General features: G+C 33.4%; 1 protein-coding gene across 7 annotated transcripts in view; it reads right to left on the bottom strand.

Annotated features, from left to right (window-relative positions):
• Positions 1–10149: 10149 nt before the first annotated feature.
• Positions 10150–19193, bottom strand: part of Gria4 (glutamate ionotropic receptor AMPA type subunit 4) — a 334749-nt gene continuing 325705 nt past the window's right edge. For 2 of the 7 annotated variants that reach the window (XM_005329082.4, XM_005329081.4), the window contains exons 16-17: positions 17595–17729; positions 10150–12759 (exon numbers count right to left, since the gene is read on the bottom strand). In XM_005329082.4, coding sequence (XP_005329139.1) covers positions 12595–12759; positions 17595–17729 — 300 coding nt within the window. In that variant the 3' untranslated portion in view covers positions 10150–12594. Of the gene's footprint in view, positions 12760–17481; positions 17730–19193 lie in introns of those variants that run through there. The other 5 variants (XM_005329083.4, XM_040285148.2, XM_078046939.1 and 2 more) reach the window with 4 other exon arrangements.

Genomic DNA, 19193 nt, shown 5'->3' with positions numbered 1-19193 from the left:
GGGTTGCACCAATTTGCAGTCCCACCAGCAACATATGAGAGTATATTTTCCCCACATCCTCGACAACATTTATTGTTACTTATATTTTTGATAATTGCCATTCTGACTGGAGTGAACTGAAATTTAGAGTAGTTTTAATTTGCATTTCTCTAATTGCTAGTGATGTTTAACATTTTTTCATATATTTTTGACCATTCATATTTATTCTGTGATTTGTCTTGAACAATACTCTTTTATACACACACACACACACACACACACACACACACACACATGTATGTATGTTTTTGATAGACCAATACTCTTTCAAATGAATAATGTATTAAAGAAGAAATGAGAGAAGAAATTCTTAGAAACAAACAAATAAGAACAAATATACAACATATCAAAATCTCTGGGACAGCATGCAAACAGATCTAAGAAGAAAATTTATAGCATTAAATGCCTATATTAAAAGAGTAAATAAATAAATAAGCTTATGCTTCACCTTAATGTTCTAGAAAATTAAAAACAAACTAATTCCAAAGTTAGTAGAAGAACAGGAGATAATTAAGTTCAGAGCCAAAATTAATGAAATTGATAATTTTAAAAAATGATACACAGGATTAACTCAATGAAAAGTTGTTTTTTTTTTTTTTAAGATAAGTAAGATTGACAAATCCTTAGCCAAACTAACCAAAACTACGATATAAAGGACCCAAATAAACAAAATTAGAGATGAAAAAGGAGATATCACCACAGACACTTCCGGTATCCAGAGGATCATTAGAAACTATTTTGAAAATTTATCCTCCGAAAAACTTACAAACCTGGAGCACATGGACAAATTTATAGACACAGATGACCTATGTGTCTATAAATTGAACCACCAGGAAGATATTAAAAAAAAACCTAAACAGACAATATCAAGTAATGAAATTAAACAGCAATGTAAATCATTCCAAAAAATGAAAAACCCAGGACCACATGGACTCTCAACTGAGTTTTAGCAGAACTTTAAAGAAGAACTAACACCAGTATTTCTCAAATTATTCCATGTAATTGAAAGGGTAGGAACACTCCCAAACACATTCTATGAAGCTAGTAACCCTGATACCAAAACCAGACAAAGACACACCAAAAAAAAGAAAACTACATAACAATATCCCTGATGAATATATATGTAAAAATCTTTAGAAGACATTGAAAAACCACCTTCAAAAATATATTAAGAAATTAGTACACCAAGATTAAGTGGATTTTATCCTAGGGATGCAAGATTGATCTAATATAAGCAAATCAATATATGTAATTCATCACTTATATAGAATTAAGGACAAGAATCACATAATCATCTCAATAGATGCAGAAAGGTCTGTGATAAAATCCAACACTCATTCACCTTAAAAAGGCTGGAGAAGGTAGGGATCAAATGAACTTACTTAAACATTGTAAAGAATATTTATGACAAACCCTAATCCAACATAATATTGAATGAAGAAGCACTAAAATATTTCCTCTAAAATCAGAAAGAAGACAAGGATGTCCACTCACCCCATCTCTATTCAACATAGTTCTTGAAATTGTAGCGAGAGCAATTAGGCAATACAAGGAATTTTAAGGAACCCCAATAGGAAAGGAAGTCAAACCCTCTCTGTTTGCTGATGATATGACTCTATATCTAGAACACTAAAAACTCCACTTGTACAGCTGATAAATGAAAATAGGAAAGTAGCAGGATACATGATCAACACCAACAAATCAATAACTTTCCTATAATAAAACAGTGATTCAGTTGAGAAAGAAATCAGAAAAATCATCACATTCACAATAACTTCAAAACACACACACACACACACACACACACACACACACACACACACACACCAAAAAAACAAAACAAAACAAAACCTTGGGAATTAATCTAACCAAGGAGGTAAGAGATCTCTACAATTGGTGCTTCCTAAACAAGATACCTAAAACTCAAGAAATAAAACCAAGAATAAATATGTGAGATGCTATCAAATTAAAAATTTTCTGCACAGCAAAGGAAATAATTAAAAGCATGATGAGAGAGCCTACTAAATGGAAGAAAATCTTTGCCAGCTGTTTCTGTCATAGCTGATTAGTATCCAGAACATATAAAGAACTCAAAAAACTTAACACCCCAAATCAAATAACCCAATCAATAAATGGGTAAAAGAACTCAACAGATATTTCTCAAAAGAAGCATCTGTAAGGGGGTCCTGTCAGGGAAGGCAGGAAGAGTAGAAAGAATGATGACATAATGTGAACTGCTGGATCAATCTCACTTGATATTGGAGCTGATTCTGAATTTTCAGTTTTGCTTATTAGTAAATTTTTTCCTGATCTGTACTTTTAAAAGTATATTTGTTTATTTGGCATCCATTCATCATAGTGTCAATTATATTAACTATGTATTTTCTTAGTTTATGTACATTATTATTGATGCTTTGGCCGTTGTGATCTTTCTGACTCCAGACAGACTGTTCAGGCCTATCTATTTTTTAGAAATAGTAAAGGAGACCAATTGCCACACATGTGCCTGGAACCAAAGCCAGGGCTAAAACTAAACCCAGGGCTCCCTCATGGCAGGAGAGAATTCTACCACTGGACCATCCATGTACCTAAAATAAAAACAAACATAAAAAACTCTGACAAATAAAATAATATATGAAAAATAAAAACTATACTTATTAATATTTACAAATTCGCAACAGTTTCCATAAGATAAAGTCAATGAAAGTTATTTAAGATCTTTGCTTAAGAGAAATTGCTGATTAATATCCAGAATATACAAAGAACTCAAAAAACTTAACACAAATACATCAATACTCTTAGTTGAAAGATATGTAAAGAGTAGACTTCAAAAATATCATCAACAAATTTAAACTTTCTTCTTCTAAAGCTAAGAAAATAAAATTATAATAAATTCTGGTTTTTATATAAATATTTAAAATAAAAATAATGTTGAGTTTTAATAGATCTCTCTTTCAAATTTTCATTATTTTTCAACCTCTTTAATATTCTTTAAGTTAACCATTAAACATACAAACATGTAGCTAGGCATGGTGGCACACACCTTCCTAGTCCCAGCTAATTGGAAGGCTGAGACAAGAGGATCTCAAGTTCCATGTCAGTCTGGGCAATTTAGTGAGACCCTGTTTCAAAGTAAAAATTTTTTAAAATTAGCTTCAGATATAGATCAAAGGTAGAATCCTCCTGGGTTCAGTCCCCAGTAGCATCATCCATCCATCCATCCATCCATCCATCCATCCATCCATCCATCCATCCATGTAAATAGGGTCATATATTTTTTTTTTGCCCCTAGGGTTCCATATGATTTGGCACAGCACTGTCTAATCTTCCCTTGATTTAAAGTTTTGTTAGTTCATCATTAATTCTATGAAAAAACAATTTCACTAAAATTGTATTTACCTTAATTATTAAGCTTTTGTCTTCCTTTAAAATTTTGCATTTGAAGCAAATGCCTCATTTGCCCCACCCAAATCCTGGCCCTGGAAAAAGAGTTAGGTTAATTTTAAAAAATACCATATTCCCAATGTTCATACTACTAATTAATTTTATGAGTGGTTTAACGTGATAATAATTAACTAAATCTAGCCTCACCCTGATGCTAGTAATATAAACATTACATAATGACCAGGCTTATTTAAGCATAATTAAGAATTATTTATTCTTCTACAACCTATTGTATAGCAGGGGATCACAGAATTTTAGAATTTTTAAACCTTAGCATAACTACACTGTAAACTATATTAATATTTTACAAGCCTTGTTTTTTTTACTTCATTCATTGTAACTTAGAACTTGCATGAAAATAAAATAAATATTTGAAATTTTAGGCTAAGTTTTGAAAAAAGTATATATGTATCCATGATTTTTTTTTCTGATTTAGAACCCACTAGTTATTTAAATTTTTCCTCAACAATTATATTTTTCTATATTTACAAATTCCATGAATTTACTTAATGATTTGAATCAAGCATTTTAATATATGTCTATTATTGTATTTGTGACTGTGGTTATATTTTAAGTGGATTTCTCACAGGTAGTGTATTGGTTGGGTTTCATTTTTTCTCTGCTCTGCAATTCCTTCATTTAATAGGTATATTTAGATCATTAACATTTAATATTGTTGATATGATTGTATTTAAATCTGCTCATCTTGCGAGTTGCTTTATATTTGCACTGATTTTTTGTTCCTTTTTAAATGTTTTCTCTTGGGTTTCACTTTATGATTCTATTTGAATTCCAGTAATGACTTACTGGTTATAATTATTTTTATAAAATTTTGTAGTACTTCTCCAAGGGTTTACAATATACATCTCCTACTTATCAAATCTACACTCAAATAAAAAATACTATTGCATGTATAGTATAAAAATCTTCAAATAATGTATCTTCAATTTTTCCCTCTCATCCTTTACACTATTCTTGTGACCCATTTCACTTTTACATATGGTTTAAATCTTAGTTTCTTGCCACGTGGCAGTTCATAATTGACTGATTTTCTTTTAGGCCGACAGCCGCACATCTCTCCAGCTTCTGTTCCAACTTCTGGATGCCCTTTTCAGAACTCACCTTACTAGGTGAGTTCTACCTAGGATAATCTTCCTTTTGAATTCAACTGATTAGGATCCTTAATGACAATCTGAGAAAAAAATCACTTTTCATATTCTGTTTTATAGTTGTGCTCTCATATCTACAAATCTCCCCCATACCCAACAAGACAATATGACAAAAGGACTCTCATCATTATGGGTCATCTTGGCATTTTGCCAAGGCTAAAGTTTAAAGTTTCTGTTTTATAGTTCTAATACCTGAGTATGTGAGGAGTTCCAACACCTGAATATGGTTCTGGTTATTGTTTTACTTCCTGATAATGGAGTATTTTTTTCTTTGCTTTGTGTATCTATCTTATTTTTTTGTGAAATACTGAACATTGTAGGTAGAAGAATTGTAGAAACTGAAGTGCGTGGCATTTACATATGAAAATGGCACCTCCCTTTATCTGCCAGGATATATATTTTTTGGAGGGGGGGCTGAGTAAATCTATTTCAGAATTCACCTAGATTTGGGTTTTGTAGTTGGTATCATCATCTTCAGTGCACTGACCTATCTAATAATATGCTCTTCTTGCTCTGGGCTTAATGAAGACACCGAGGTGTCAGAAAGTTTTTCTTAATTTCTGCCTATCCTGATTTCAGTAATTAAGCTTACATTTGCCATGATGGAGGCCTCCTTATCCCTCCTAGCAGAAGACAGGGGTTGTTGGCTAATAAGTACAAGACTTGTAGAAGAAGCAAGCAAGATTTAGTCTCATGCTTGTCCAATCTTCCCTTCTCTTCTTGAAGGGGTTTGTACTTCTCCGGAATTCAGTTTGCTTGGCTGCCCTGAACAGTTCTCTGATTTGTACACAAAAAGTTATGATTTTGTAAATTATTTGGTGTTTCCCCTCCTTATGAAGAAAGTGACATTTTTTTAAAAGCTTTTTATTTCCTAGGTAGAAGCAGAAGCCCAGGGCTATAAAGAGGAAATACAGTTTTATTTATTGAAATTCATGACCAGGTGCTGTGATGAGTAATTTAAAAACACTCATTCTCAACTTCATAACAGTATCAAATTCTCAGTATTATTGTTCCCACTTTACATAGCTTTTTCTAAGGCCAGAACAAAGATTCATGCTTAGTTTTGTTTGCCTCTAATGCTCAAAATTGCTTCTGTCCCTTACTCATTGTTCCCTCTACAACTAAAGAACCTAGAGAAAGTAAAGAAGTTTATAAAAGTGATTGTATAACAATGGTATATGTGCTGCTTTTTTTATTTTTTAAAAATTGATTTTATTTTTTAAATACCTGGCAGCAGAATGATATGTGCTGTTTAAAGGTAATTAGGACATAGAGATGAAAAGGAGGGACCTCCAAACTGAATGTTTACATGAGGATATAATTTCTAGAAAACTTCTTGATGGCAAATTAGGAATTAGGCACAAAGGGTTTGTGTTTATTCACTCCTTTGAATATATTCCTATGTTTATTTCTCACAATATGCCTTCCTAAAATGAAAACCAGTACTCGGTTTCCCTGCATTGTCTTTTGCTACCTTGTAGCCTCATTAGACACTTTCTAAAGTTTCAAATTGGTAAGAAGTGGTTCAGGGAATCCCTTTCTTGAGTAGGCAATGGAACATGTTAAGAGGGATCCTGCTTCCGATGCAGTCAAAACAGAAATCCTAGCAGCGGTGTCCCTTAATCAATGTTTTTGCTGCAAACTCTGATATATTTATCCACTAGTAGTTGGAGTAGATTGGTGACATAATTTGTCCCTTGTTCTTGGCGTCTTTGCCTACAGACCTGGTTCTCTGTCTTTGCCCCGGGAAACTATCTAATATCCATTCTGTGAACTTAGAACTTTCATTAATAAATTCGCTTTTTGCTTAACCAACCTAGAATGGATTCTGTTGATTATAGTTAAGAACTCTATCTGAGATAAATAGAGACAACCCAATTAGAGGAAATAATTGGAAAATCTTTGAAGGGAAGAACATGAAGCATTCTGGAAACTGGATTTGTGAATAATTTGGTGTTGGTGTTGTCGAAAGTAGTTGAGAGAAGATACTGAAGATGTGGACAGCCTTCATATAATGGACATTGAGTTATCTAACTGGACGGTAGCAGAATTATATTTGTGTTCTAAGAAAATCACTACACTTAGAGAATGGACTAGAGGGATATATAAGTGAGACGAGAAGCAAGGAGAAGTATTAGGAGACAGCTGTAATAACAATAGTGAAAAATTTTCATAGTATGGATGAGGAACAAGGAACAGAGTAAGGAGAAATTCAGAGGATGAAAGGAGATGAAGATATTGATTGGATGTGAGGATGATGAAGAAGAGGGGGTTCTAGAATAATTCTTGTGTTTATGATTTGAGAAGTTGGATGAATGGATAGGCAAAACACTAGGGAAAAGAGGTATAGAGTAGATGACAGGGAGTTGGACATGTTGCAATTGAGAAGTCCAAAAAGAGAAAATTGGTAGGCAATTGAATATATGGAACTAGAAGGAAGACAGAAATTTCATTGTTAATAACCTAAAGGCATCTATCTGTAGACATATTTATGCTAGTGAGATTAACCACATAGAATATGTTCTAAGAGAAGAAAGGAGACAAAAGATACAATCCTGAGTTGGCAGAGGTTTGGTTGGCAAAAATGAGAAACATAATAAATCAAGAAGAAATAACAAAGGATTAAGGGGGAAACATATATTCATGAAAAATATATCCATGCTAATAAATGACAAGAGCAATTTGTTTAGTTCCATATTGAAAATATTTATTGTGACCATCAACGTTTATTGTAATGTTGGAATAAGGACATTTTGGTGAAGTGATGGAGTAAAGCAGAGTTAAATAATGCATATTCAAGGTTCTCTCTTTTCCTTGTCTAGGGTGTGAAAGCAGGTAGGAAAGTAGGTCATTATCTGGAGGAAAATTAACAGGTTAGTGATCATAAAATTGGTTCTTGTCCTTTGGCATGAATGATTTAAATAGCATACAGGTTGGGTTGGAGTTGTAGCTCAGTGGTGGAATACCTGCCTAGCATGTGTGAGGCCCTGTGCTCGATCCTCAGCACAACATAAAAATAAATACATAAACTAAAAAATAATTAAAAAGAAATAAATAACATACTGGCAAAGGTCAATGGGGAGTCAAGGAATTGTAGGGTCAGCGGTCAAATGAAGCATCTGTACTAACCTTTAAGCTATTCAGGATGGTAATAGAACTTAGGGTGCACTGAAAGAATAAGTCAGATTGCAAAGTCTTTGATGAATGTGCAGCAATGACAGAGAAGTCAGTAGACAAATAGGTAGTCCATATTAGTAGCAGGGTTAGACAATACACTGGCAGTGGTGTCATTTTTAAGGGTTGCTATTTCTTTTCCTTCTGGGTTTGTAATACATGGAGTGATGCTGTAAGAAAATGGGATAGTGCTCTAGGGAGAAGTTGAGGATGTTTGGAGTTTCCTTACTTTGTACCAAGGGCAATAAAAAGAATGGTGGCAACATCAGGGAAAGAGGTTAAAAGTGGGAAAATGAATGTGGAGAAGAAAAATGAAGAAGAATATTGGGAGAAAATGTGGACAAGACACAGAGGGATTATTGGGATGATTTTGATATGAGGTTGTGAACAAGAGTGGTATGGATACAGATCTATTGAGTTGAGCCTTAGGATTTTGAGCAAAACTCAAGTTAATATGTTATAGTTCCTGTGCAAGTCTGAGTCCCAATGATCCTGAAACTACCTACTCTAATGGTGATCTTAGAAACTTAATGATTCTGGCACACTTTGTGCTTAGATTTAAAAATAGACTATTGATGGGAAATATGACTCTAGAGAAATTCCATGTCTTAGAAGTTTTAAGGTAACCAAAGGATTCACTGAATCTCTAGATGAAGCCATCTATGAACTAAAATTTTCCCAATCCCTTCTTTTTTGAAAAATGTTGAAAACATTCATATTTATGTCAAGAAATTAACTCCAAAAAACTGGCAGACATTTCTATATAGGCAATAATCACTAACTTTTTTATCATTAACCAGAACAGAGGACTTAGAATTTTCTACTTGACTCCTTCCTTCAAGACAACCATGACATCAATCTGTGCCATGTAAGAAAACTTAAATGAGGTATGCAGTTCTTAGGAAGAGAAACACATCAAAATCACACACCTGGAGGTGTAAAAGCCATATACCAAACCTTTCTGTCTCCCAAGTCCTTTTGACCGCCAGGAAAGTCTTTACTGGCTTTTTACACAGGCTTTTACTTTCTTATGATTTCCTTTCTCTTTATGTTTCGTTTTTCCAGATTCTTTTGCCAACTTCCCTCACTCAAACAAATAGTATTTTCTTATTTCAAAGGAAGCAATTTAATTCTTGTTATCTGAGATAATTATCCAGTTCTCAACTTTTTCTCATAATAATTTACCAAAATCTTAAATAGTTCTTTTTTGAAAGGACTATTCATATAAGCTGCTTGGGAAAATGTATAATTAAGCCCCCTATTATATTTGCAATTGGTTTTACAAATACTAAGACTCTAGCCTGCTGGACTGTGTGAAACTAAAACCACTTTGTGAACATATATGAAAAGACATACTTTCACACAGCATCTATTAATAAATTTAAGGCAGATGACTTTACCAAATTTGTCTTTTCACCAACTTCCAGGATACCACTTTTCATTTATTTCTTACTGATATTACCACCACATTGGTGTTGCAAATTGGGATAAGAGGTTTTCTTACAAAATTATTTAAACATTTTTCCCCTCCGCTGATACTGACTTAAAAGTTGTGTTCATGCATGGACAAATAAATGTGACATAGTTATCATGTACTATGCCTTAAGGAAAAATAATTAATTGATCACCCTCAGGTGGGTAAACCAGAGAACTAATAACCTGAAAATATGCAGCAACCTGAAGCAAGTGCTGCCTTGGTGAGACAGGCATTTCAATGAGTTGTGATTGAATTGAACCAAGTGGTTCTCTTTAGATCTTTCAACTGTAGTCATTTTATATGTATATCCAGCTGATAGAGCTACATAGTAGGCTTTGTCTGGTATGTTCAGAATCACTAAGTTGTGATCTTTTCTTTTTGGTAGATGAGTTTTTTAACTTTGTAGAATCAAAAAATTTAACTTAAATGTTTTAAACTTAAACATGTTTTAAAAACACATTTCCATGTTTTAGAGCATTTGGTCAGACTAAAATTCAGAGAGGTATCCCTTTTCACCAATGTAAAACAAACAAACAAAAAACCTCCGAATTTTCAGTAAAATTATTCTATTATTCTTTACTGTAAGAAATATAACTCTCCAGCTACAATATAAATCCATTCCAAGGCTTCAATGAAAGCTATCCTTAGTAATATATCTAAAAAACAAACCAAAATTCTTGTTCTGAATTAGTTTTCTTATGACAATTTCTCTTGCTAAACAAATTGTACCACATCTTTGAATGATTATATACAGAAACTTCTCATCAGATCAGAAAATTAACCAAACATATTCTTTTGGTTCCTTTTAAGCCATCTTTTCTAGTGACATAAGGAAATGCCATAAAATAAACCAAACTTCAGCCTTTATTTTGACCCACTTTATACTTAGTGAACACTCCAGGGAACTTCAGTGAGGAAACAGTTGTCTTTCTGCTTTCCCTTAATTAAATTAATTCAATTCATTTCATTTTTTCGTTCAACAAATATTTATTAAGCACCTACAATATGCCAGGCACTGTGCTGGGTGCTGGGGATACAACTGTGAACAAGATAGACACAGTCCCTGCCCTCAAGGAGCTTACAGTCTAGTAGTTTACAGACAAATACACAGGCAATTACAATGCAGTATGGCAAGTGCCGTGATGGGGGAGAAACATTAAGAGTGGCACCTAACTCGTAGGCAAGGGTGGGGGGCAGTCGTGAAAGTCCTCCCAGGACAAGTATAATTCAATTTGAGTACTGAAGGATGAGTGTTAGTCCGGTAAGGAGGAGACAGGGAAGAGTTATAGACTGAGGAAATAATACACGCAGTGCTCCATGTGCTGCTTAGGAGGTTCATTTTCTGTCAGAGGAGTTAGATAGAACTGAGAAGTCCTTGAAGATACACAGCAAGGGCCTGATCACAAAGGGATTCATTTGCTCAAGAACTTGGAATATTTCTTGAAGGAACAGTGCACATGTGCATTATCAGATTTATACTTTTAAAGATTGCTCTTCCTGTGGCAGAGATTGAATGAGGAATGGTAATATCAAGAGGTAAGGGAAGGAAATTAACCCTTCACCATTTCCATATTATTTTGCATGATTACCACACCAGTGCTCTTGCCAGCTCACCTAGATGCATACATTCCTCAAGCAAGCCATTGACATGCATGGTGTTGGACACTGCTCATCCATAAGGCTCTCCACACCTTCTCCTCCTTTTAAAACTTGACTCATCCTTCAAGGACAGAGTTTTGAAATCATCCTAACTTGTGCTTTCTGCCAAGATCCCTAAGTATGTGATTTTTATCTGTACTAGAGTACTTATTTATTATTTCAAATGAGCCAAATCTTCCTTTGAACCTTGTTAATTTACTACATGTATGACAAATTAATTTTTATTAATGAATATAGATATAATTTTCATTATAATTTCCAGGTGAAATCAAGGACTAATTATTCATTTGTGGTCCACCCCAAACTATTACTAGTGCCTTCAAAGGATTTAAATGGAACAATAGGAATGGGGGAAGAAGCCCACCAAACACATAATTTTATGCAGCAAAATACAGTCAAGTAAAATTTCAGCACAGGTACAGGGTATGTTGCTGTAGGACAATGATTCATTCCAGACTCAAAGACTCCATCTTTAACAATTTAACCTGCTAACGAGTCAAAGATCTGCAACAGAAGGACAGTTTAGTATGCAAAAAGAATAAGGGCTAGCTACATTTTCCAATATGGCCCACCATTTGACTTCTACAATCCTTTGTATACTCTTGTAATTTCTCAAATAATGTTTATAATGATAAAAAAAAAAACCTTTTAAGCTTTGTAGATATTGTAAGAACATCTGTTGTTTTATTCTTTTTGGTGGGTACAAAAACCACAATTTTGTACACAGAACAAGATTATAAATAAGATCGATAACATGAGTGACCCGTAGTCTCTGTTGATTCTACATTGTAGACTGATGATTTAACGTCAACATTTTCTTCATTTTGTTTTTGTTCCTGGTAGTGGAGATGGATGCAATCTGTGAACCGGCTCATGTGACAGAGTGAAGGTTACAGCAAACAAGAAGTTGACCAACAACTTTTATAGAAAAAAGTCTCTAAAGTTTATTACAGTGATGGCATTTATATCAATTATTGCAATGTATTGTTCCCTAAGATGGTTAGAAAAAAGAATCGTGTTGTCCTCTACTGAATTTACGTCAGTTAAAAAGCAAGCATGTTTCAGTATTTGTTTTTCTCCAAAGTAAGTGTAAATACTTCCTTTAATTTTTTTTTTCACAGGATTTACATGTTTGTTTATTATTTTCTTATCACAGTTTAGTGATTTGTTTCCTCAGCTGGATATTCTTCCATTGACTATATGGGTGTTCTGGAGACGCAGGTTAGCATGTTCATTGACTTCTATTATCTATTTTATCCCTTTCGGTGAAGACAAAGGCCTTTCTGAGCAAGAACTTCAGTGTAATGCGCTAACAGGCAAGTCTGATTAGTTTTTAAGTCCACTCAGTGAAATTTGTTGTTGTTAATACACCCGTCCCGGCTCCCCCCACCCACCCACTCCCCGAAAAAACCTAAATTGTGAGTTTTCCTGATATAAAATCTGAGTTTGGGTTTCCGAGCTGAGCTCATGCACACGTTGCTGCGGCTGATGTCCCGCGCTTTAGGACGCACTTCCCGCTCTCAGCCAAAAGATTGGTTTAGCAAAGACCCGCGCTTGCGGTGTCCCTCAGGGCTGTGTTTCCATCAGTCACCAACACAGTTTAATTAAGGCACTCAATTATTTTTTTGGTTTTTATGGTAGGTCCGATGCAATGACAGCCAATCCTGAACTTTGTCTAATTGCAGTTCCCGTGTGTACAGCCTTTGGGCAGTCGGGTGTCAAGACGCGGCCGTTTTCTCCCACGCTCCCAGTGATGGATAACCTGGCTTTGTTTCTTATGGCTTCAGAAAAGGTCAGCTGGGTTGCATGGAAAGGAAACAGAGAATGTGGTGTGTTATGATATTACTGTTTGTTCCACAAAATATGACACAACAAACACCGAAATATCAATAATTAGACATCTGCATTTTTTCCCCATATTTTTTGGTCATATGCAAACTGTTTATGAGGGAAAGAAAAGCTGAACTACCCCAAAGAAGCGAAGCTTCGACTACACTGAGGTTTTACTCTGCAGTCTAGAGCTTGTGGTCCTACCAATTTAAAAAACTAATTCTAAAACCATAAAATTAGGTTCCATTTATCAAATTTTGGGCAGGAAACATCTTTTAACTTGCTCTGCTCCATACCCTAGAACTTCCAGTGAAACTCAGAAATTCTTTTAGGTTTTACAATATTCTTTAAATCATATTATTGTTTTGTTAGAGACTGTCTTCTTCATAGTGCATGGATTAGACTCTTCAAATTATAATAAATTGCCTAAATTACTATATGTATAAATACTGATGACAGATATTCCTGTTTCTATAACACAAACCTATGCACAGACACTTTCATTCATTCACACCCATTATAGACATGACTCAGAACAGCACAGTTACTGACAGCTGGTTCATTTTATGCCTATTATAGAAGCAAGAGTCATATTTTAAAACTAAGCTTCAAGAGGGGACAGCAAAAAGGGGCCTGTTTAAAGACCTGCTAAATAGTCATCAATAGGAAACTTCCCAGATTAAGGCTAAGGGGTCAGGTCTCTCAACTCCTCATTCCATTCTTATTCCGGATTTATTAGGTAGCAGATAATGGTACTCAGAGGAGAAGCAGACAATGGTATGTAAATCTAATTACTATCCATTCACAGCCTCTGAATTCTTTCTAGTAACTGACTTATAATGTTAACTCAAGATGTTCCTCAAGTTTTTTAATGACTTAGATCATAATTCTCTCACAATTCATAATATAGTAAATTTCCTGTTGTGAATTTAAGTTTATCTAATTTTTTTATGAAATTCTATCCCTGTATTTATTCTTCTCTGGATTCTAATATCAGAATAATTATACATTAAAACAAGTAAGTTAATTAGTAGGTTAAAAACTGTTCGAGTAAACAATGTTTGAAAGTAATTTGTCCTGATAACTTCAAAAAGTTGAAATCAAATTGTTGGTAATGATATATCTATGGTAAATCCAAGGTAAATTTCATAGTTCCTTTTTAGTGAACAGTTTAAAAAATTAATACTTATTTTCATAATCAGGACTTGGGATACATTCTTTACAGAAACATTAATGGTTTTAATATTTAGAAATTATGGAAATACAATGAAGATTTTAGGGGAAAACAGCAATGTTCCCCCTGCTTAGCCTGAGTTCCTGGGATTGCATATTGATTTAAATTGAACAGAAGGTGAATTTTAGTATGCAAATGAAGAAATTAGAAATAAAATGATTCCATCCAATTCATATACTGATTGGATTCCTTAATCAAGGACCTCATTCATATGGCAGACTCTTACCTGAGGACTAGAGAATCTCGCCAGGTAACAAACATGGCTGTAATAATCTTGTTCTTTGGAGTAAGACTCTTGGGAGATTAAGTTATTAGAGATGAATATTTTCCTACTCAATATTAGAGTGAAAATGCTTTGGGATGTTTGTAAAAAAAAAGTATTATCAAAATAGTACCATCGTATCAAGAAAATATAACAATGGAATCTTACATTTACGAAACAGACAGGGATTGCTATCATGGTTTCTGGATAACTTTCCCATGTTATCCTGTTTTTCACTGTTGTGTTAGATGAATAGTTTAGGGGTCAGAGTTAGGGTTCCTAGATGTTTGGAATATTCCAGTGCTTTTTCTATGAGCTTCTAGAAAAAAACAATTTTGGGGGCAGTTTTGGACAGCTTAGGTTAAATAAAGAAAAACAAGAAAAATGAATATCTATGAGTTTAATCCTAGCCAATGTATTAGCTCATCTTCAATATTAGGAAGCTTTGGAATCCTAAGACCACTCAGGCTTGTTTATAGAAGACTTGGTAAGTGGTTCCAGATAATTCAAGTTTTCTGCTGATACTACACTTAAATAAAACTGAGGCCAAAGTCTCAATATGTTTCTTTAGATTCCATTTCAATAAAATAGATAATTATTAAAAAGTTTAGCTTTGTTTTAATTTTTATGAAACACTAGAATATAATTAATAAAAACAGTATAATTTTTTAAAGCATTTACAGAGGCTTTTGCCATGAATCTGTTTTTGTTTTCTTTCTTTTCTTGATCAGGTTTGTGAGGAAAAGAAAACCTTCAAAGCTCTGAAAATTTCATATACTCTCAAATAACCTCTCCTCTTTTAGATTAATGCAAAGGAGTATATCAGTTAATGAATTTTTAACAACTTTCTATTATCTCTTTAAATATGCTCTGCCATTTTTACATTCTATACTTATATCACCCACTTCTTCCATAAAATGTCTTTTCTATTCCTTTTGATTGACCCTATGGAGCCTCCTCAGACTGGAAAGATGTCCTACAAGTTTATCTATGGTGTGAATTCTGTTGCATTATCATGGCTGTCACCATTATTGTGCATGTTCCCCTTAAGGGATGCTGACTTTTAAGTAGATCTTCCAATATTTCTAGAAATTTGCAAGGTTTTTGTTTGTTTTTATTTTGGTTTTGATTCTATGACAATATTATCTAACTTATGAATCATTTATATAATTAAGTCAATAGAGTTTTGAAAGGAAAAAGTCTTTTAATTTGATAGTAAAGTAAAAGCTGCTTATGCTCAAGGCTTCTCTACAAGTGCAGATCATTTCGTTCACCCTAAATGCCAGTGTCTTTTAAAATTCCAGATCTTCCTTTTATTTAAAATGTATTGACTTAAAAGTTAAAATTTAGCTTTAAAGGTAATTCATATGATGAACTTCAATGCCAGGTTCTGACTCCAAAAATATTGTTTAGTGTAAATCATATATGCATAACCTGGGAATTCATATCACTTTTTAGTAATTTCCCAGAACTTTGTAGTAAACTATTATCTTTGAGTGTTTCTTTCTAAAGGTTTTAAATATTCTCTTTCTTTTTCTTTGCTTTCTAACCCTTGGACCTTGCTAATGGCTGGCATGCCAAAGAAACATTAGTTTTAATGAACTAATAACAACAAATTTTAGGCGTCTTGTAAAATTCATCTCAGAATGCAGTCCAAATAATTGGCTCAGCAAACTTGTCAGATATTGCTTTCTTAGTTTTTGAGAGTTTCTCCTTAGCTCTGTAAAGGTTAAGATGACAGCATTCTCCTGATGGACAAGGTACCTTGACACCATCTCAGTTTGCTCTTTTGTTATTTAGAAGACATGGTCAGCATGTCTTGATCTGAGGGAATTGAGGTTTAGTTCTTAATTCTTTTACACAAAACTTGAAAGAACCACCTTGGAATTATCTGTGTGCAGTTGTTCTCAGCCATTAATTTCTAGATTGTGGATAAAAGCAATTAGATCTTGGTAAACAGGGATGACTTTGTTCTTTAACATGCCAACAAGTACTTGAATAATTTCTATACGAATAAATATCCAAATCGGGCACATTTATTTGGTATAACCTCAGCTGTATGTCTTATTAAAATTTATTTTGATTTTGAATTTAGGGTACATCAAGTACTGAATGTCTCTTGAAGGTTCAAGGACTTATTTATCATGTAATCAGAATGAGAAGCCTATTCACTAGGCTATTATATGTCATTTTAGAAAATAGTTTTTAAAGTCCTGGTTTTAGGAAGAACAATAAAAAACCCATTCAGGTCTTACTTTAAAATCACTTCCTATTATTAGAGGAAAGAAGAAGTGGACATTTAGATTCTTATAAAAAAAATCTCTATCTCCTGTGTTTTACTGAATGTGTACAATTTTTTATTGTGACAGGATGAGAGAATGTGAATAAGTAAGGCTGACCTGGCTTCTATAAAAGCAATTGAAATAAAAAAGTATGTAATAACTCACTGCAATTTTTTATCATTTACTGTATCACTCCTATAGAACACATATATTGCTGACATCTTTGATGGAAAAACTGCTCAATTGTCTAAAATGCCTGTTTATTTTAGTGCAACTGTGTATTGTAGTCAGAATTCTGACAAATTCTCCTCCCTAAAGGGTTGACTCAAGGACTTCTGTCATACTAACAAAAATGAGGATTTATGCTTTGAAAATATAGGAAGACGACTAATGGTCAGCAAACTAGAATAGGAGATGAAATTCCTTGAGAACATACTATGTGCCTTGGAGTTTTTACATGTATTGTTTCTCAGAAAACAATATGACCTTATCAAAATAAGTAACTGCCTAGGTTTCCATCATTCAAAACAGATTTTGTTTTCATTTTTTCAGCACTTATCCTAAACATGGGCTATTACAGAGAAGATTTGCCTGGTCTGTGTGCAAGGAGGCCCAGATCTAATTTCCAATTTTCCCCAAATTTCAGGAAAATAATACGGTTTAAATCATTTTGCAGAGCAATTCTGGTGCTTTTTTGTCTTTCTGAACTTTGCAATGCAGATATCTATTGACAACACAAAATTTCAAACAGTACATCTGCAGCCAAAGAAAACTGAACCACTTTGCACTGAAGTTTTCAAAAATATAAAGCTCTAATTAGAAGCAAGCAATACCACCACTGGACAGACAGGTCACAACACTGCGTTCACAGGATGCATCCCCCACTCACTGGAGTAGGCCCTAAGTCCTACCCCTAAATTTTAATACTTTCGGTTCCATATACGTTGTAACCTTCTCTATAGGTTGCTAAATTCTGGGTATTCTGCGAGGAAGTTGGGTTAAAAGTCTGTGCACTCTTTGCCACCTTCATTCTCTTCGCTTCTGCCCTGGACTTGTAACAGAACTCTATCAAAGCCACCAGCATTGCCAAGCCCAAGCCGCCAACCAGAATGTAGAAGACGCCTGCTACGTTGCTCAGGCTCAAGGCACTCGTCTTGTCCTGGGGGGATAAAGACACTTCAGTTAACTGTGGAAATGTCACATTCAAAAGGTAAAAGAAATACATGAAATCCAAATAGCCAATTAAAGTAAATGCTTAATTTAACCTGAAATTATCTATAAGTCACTGAGGTAGGTTTATAAATTTAACTATAAAGCTTATAACTCTCAGGAGAAGTGAAATTATGATAATTATCAATATATTGTATATAATTGCATTCATTAAAATCTGTATCATTTTACCATTATGAAATATGCAATGAAAACCACTATACTTAGCCATATATAAGCATTTATATATTTACACATAGGGTGGCAGAAGTGGGTTTATTATAGAGTTTGAAAATGACATATTTAAAATCCAATTATGTGGGAAAGGGGACTTCTTTTTGGCTTTGCTTCCTTTAAAACTCAGTTTTAATGTTTGAAATTCCTCTTGAATAAATCTAACTCTATAAATCTCCTACTGAAGGAACGAGGATCTTCTAAGCTGATAGTTTCACATTTTGTTTATCATTACTTTACAAACTATATAAAAACAATATACTATGGTACATATAATTTATTCTTTCTGTTATGTCTATGTGGGAAATATCATGAAAAATATCACTTTTGCATATTGAATACTATTTAGGAATAATTATATAGGCATAATACTTGGGTAGTCTTTTTAAGATAATTTTTAAAAATACATAAATTATCTTGGTCAATTGAGAAATAAATTATTTATATATGGACAAATTTATAATTATTTTTAATGCTTTAAAAATACAATTCCATTCCCATTTAAATATATTAGAGATTGATTAATATTTTAGACATTATTCTTCAGTTTTACTATATTACTGTCTCATAATTAATAATCAAACATATGATTAGAAAATATTAAATTTTAAGAAAAATTCAGAATTTCCTTAATAAATTAAAGATAGTTTTATTATATAACATTATTCCCAAAAGTATTTTTTAGACAACCTGGAAGATGCTTTGTGGTCATCATTTTCTCAGCAGTATGTTTTGTTCAAAATGTGAATCAGATCCTTAAATAGTTTTATTAGGAAAGTGTTCATTTCAAAAGATGTATTATATATGTTGTCTACTTAGTCATGATATCAACTAACTAGGCCAAAAATTTAGGGTAATTTCAGTTTTAAAATAATCTTTCATTAATTGTTTGTGTCTCTCAAACTTTACATCAGAATTTGAGATTAGTTCCTTTTCTGGCCAATCTTCTAGTTCAAATGCAGATGAAAGTGGTTAATATGGAGATCAGATCTGCAGAAGAATCAATTAACCTGACTTTCATTCCTTCTTAAATTAACTGAAGTTCTCCAATTTAAGCCAGCTACTTGTTTAATGTCTTAGAATGACGAATAATTCATTTATTTTCTAGGAGAAGATACAGAAAAAAATAAAAGGGGATTCAAAGAACCTTCAACTATGACTTTCAGGCACTGTTAACTAT

Source organism: Ictidomys tridecemlineatus, chromosome 4, assembly GCF_052094955.1.
Source record: "Ictidomys tridecemlineatus isolate mIctTri1 chromosome 4, mIctTri1.hap1, whole genome shotgun sequence".
Classification (NCBI taxonomy): Eukaryota; Metazoa; Chordata; class Mammalia; order Rodentia; family Sciuridae; genus Ictidomys; species Ictidomys tridecemlineatus.
Note: the sequence above shows the minus strand (reverse complement) of the source record. Positions and strands in the feature narration are given on the sequence as shown.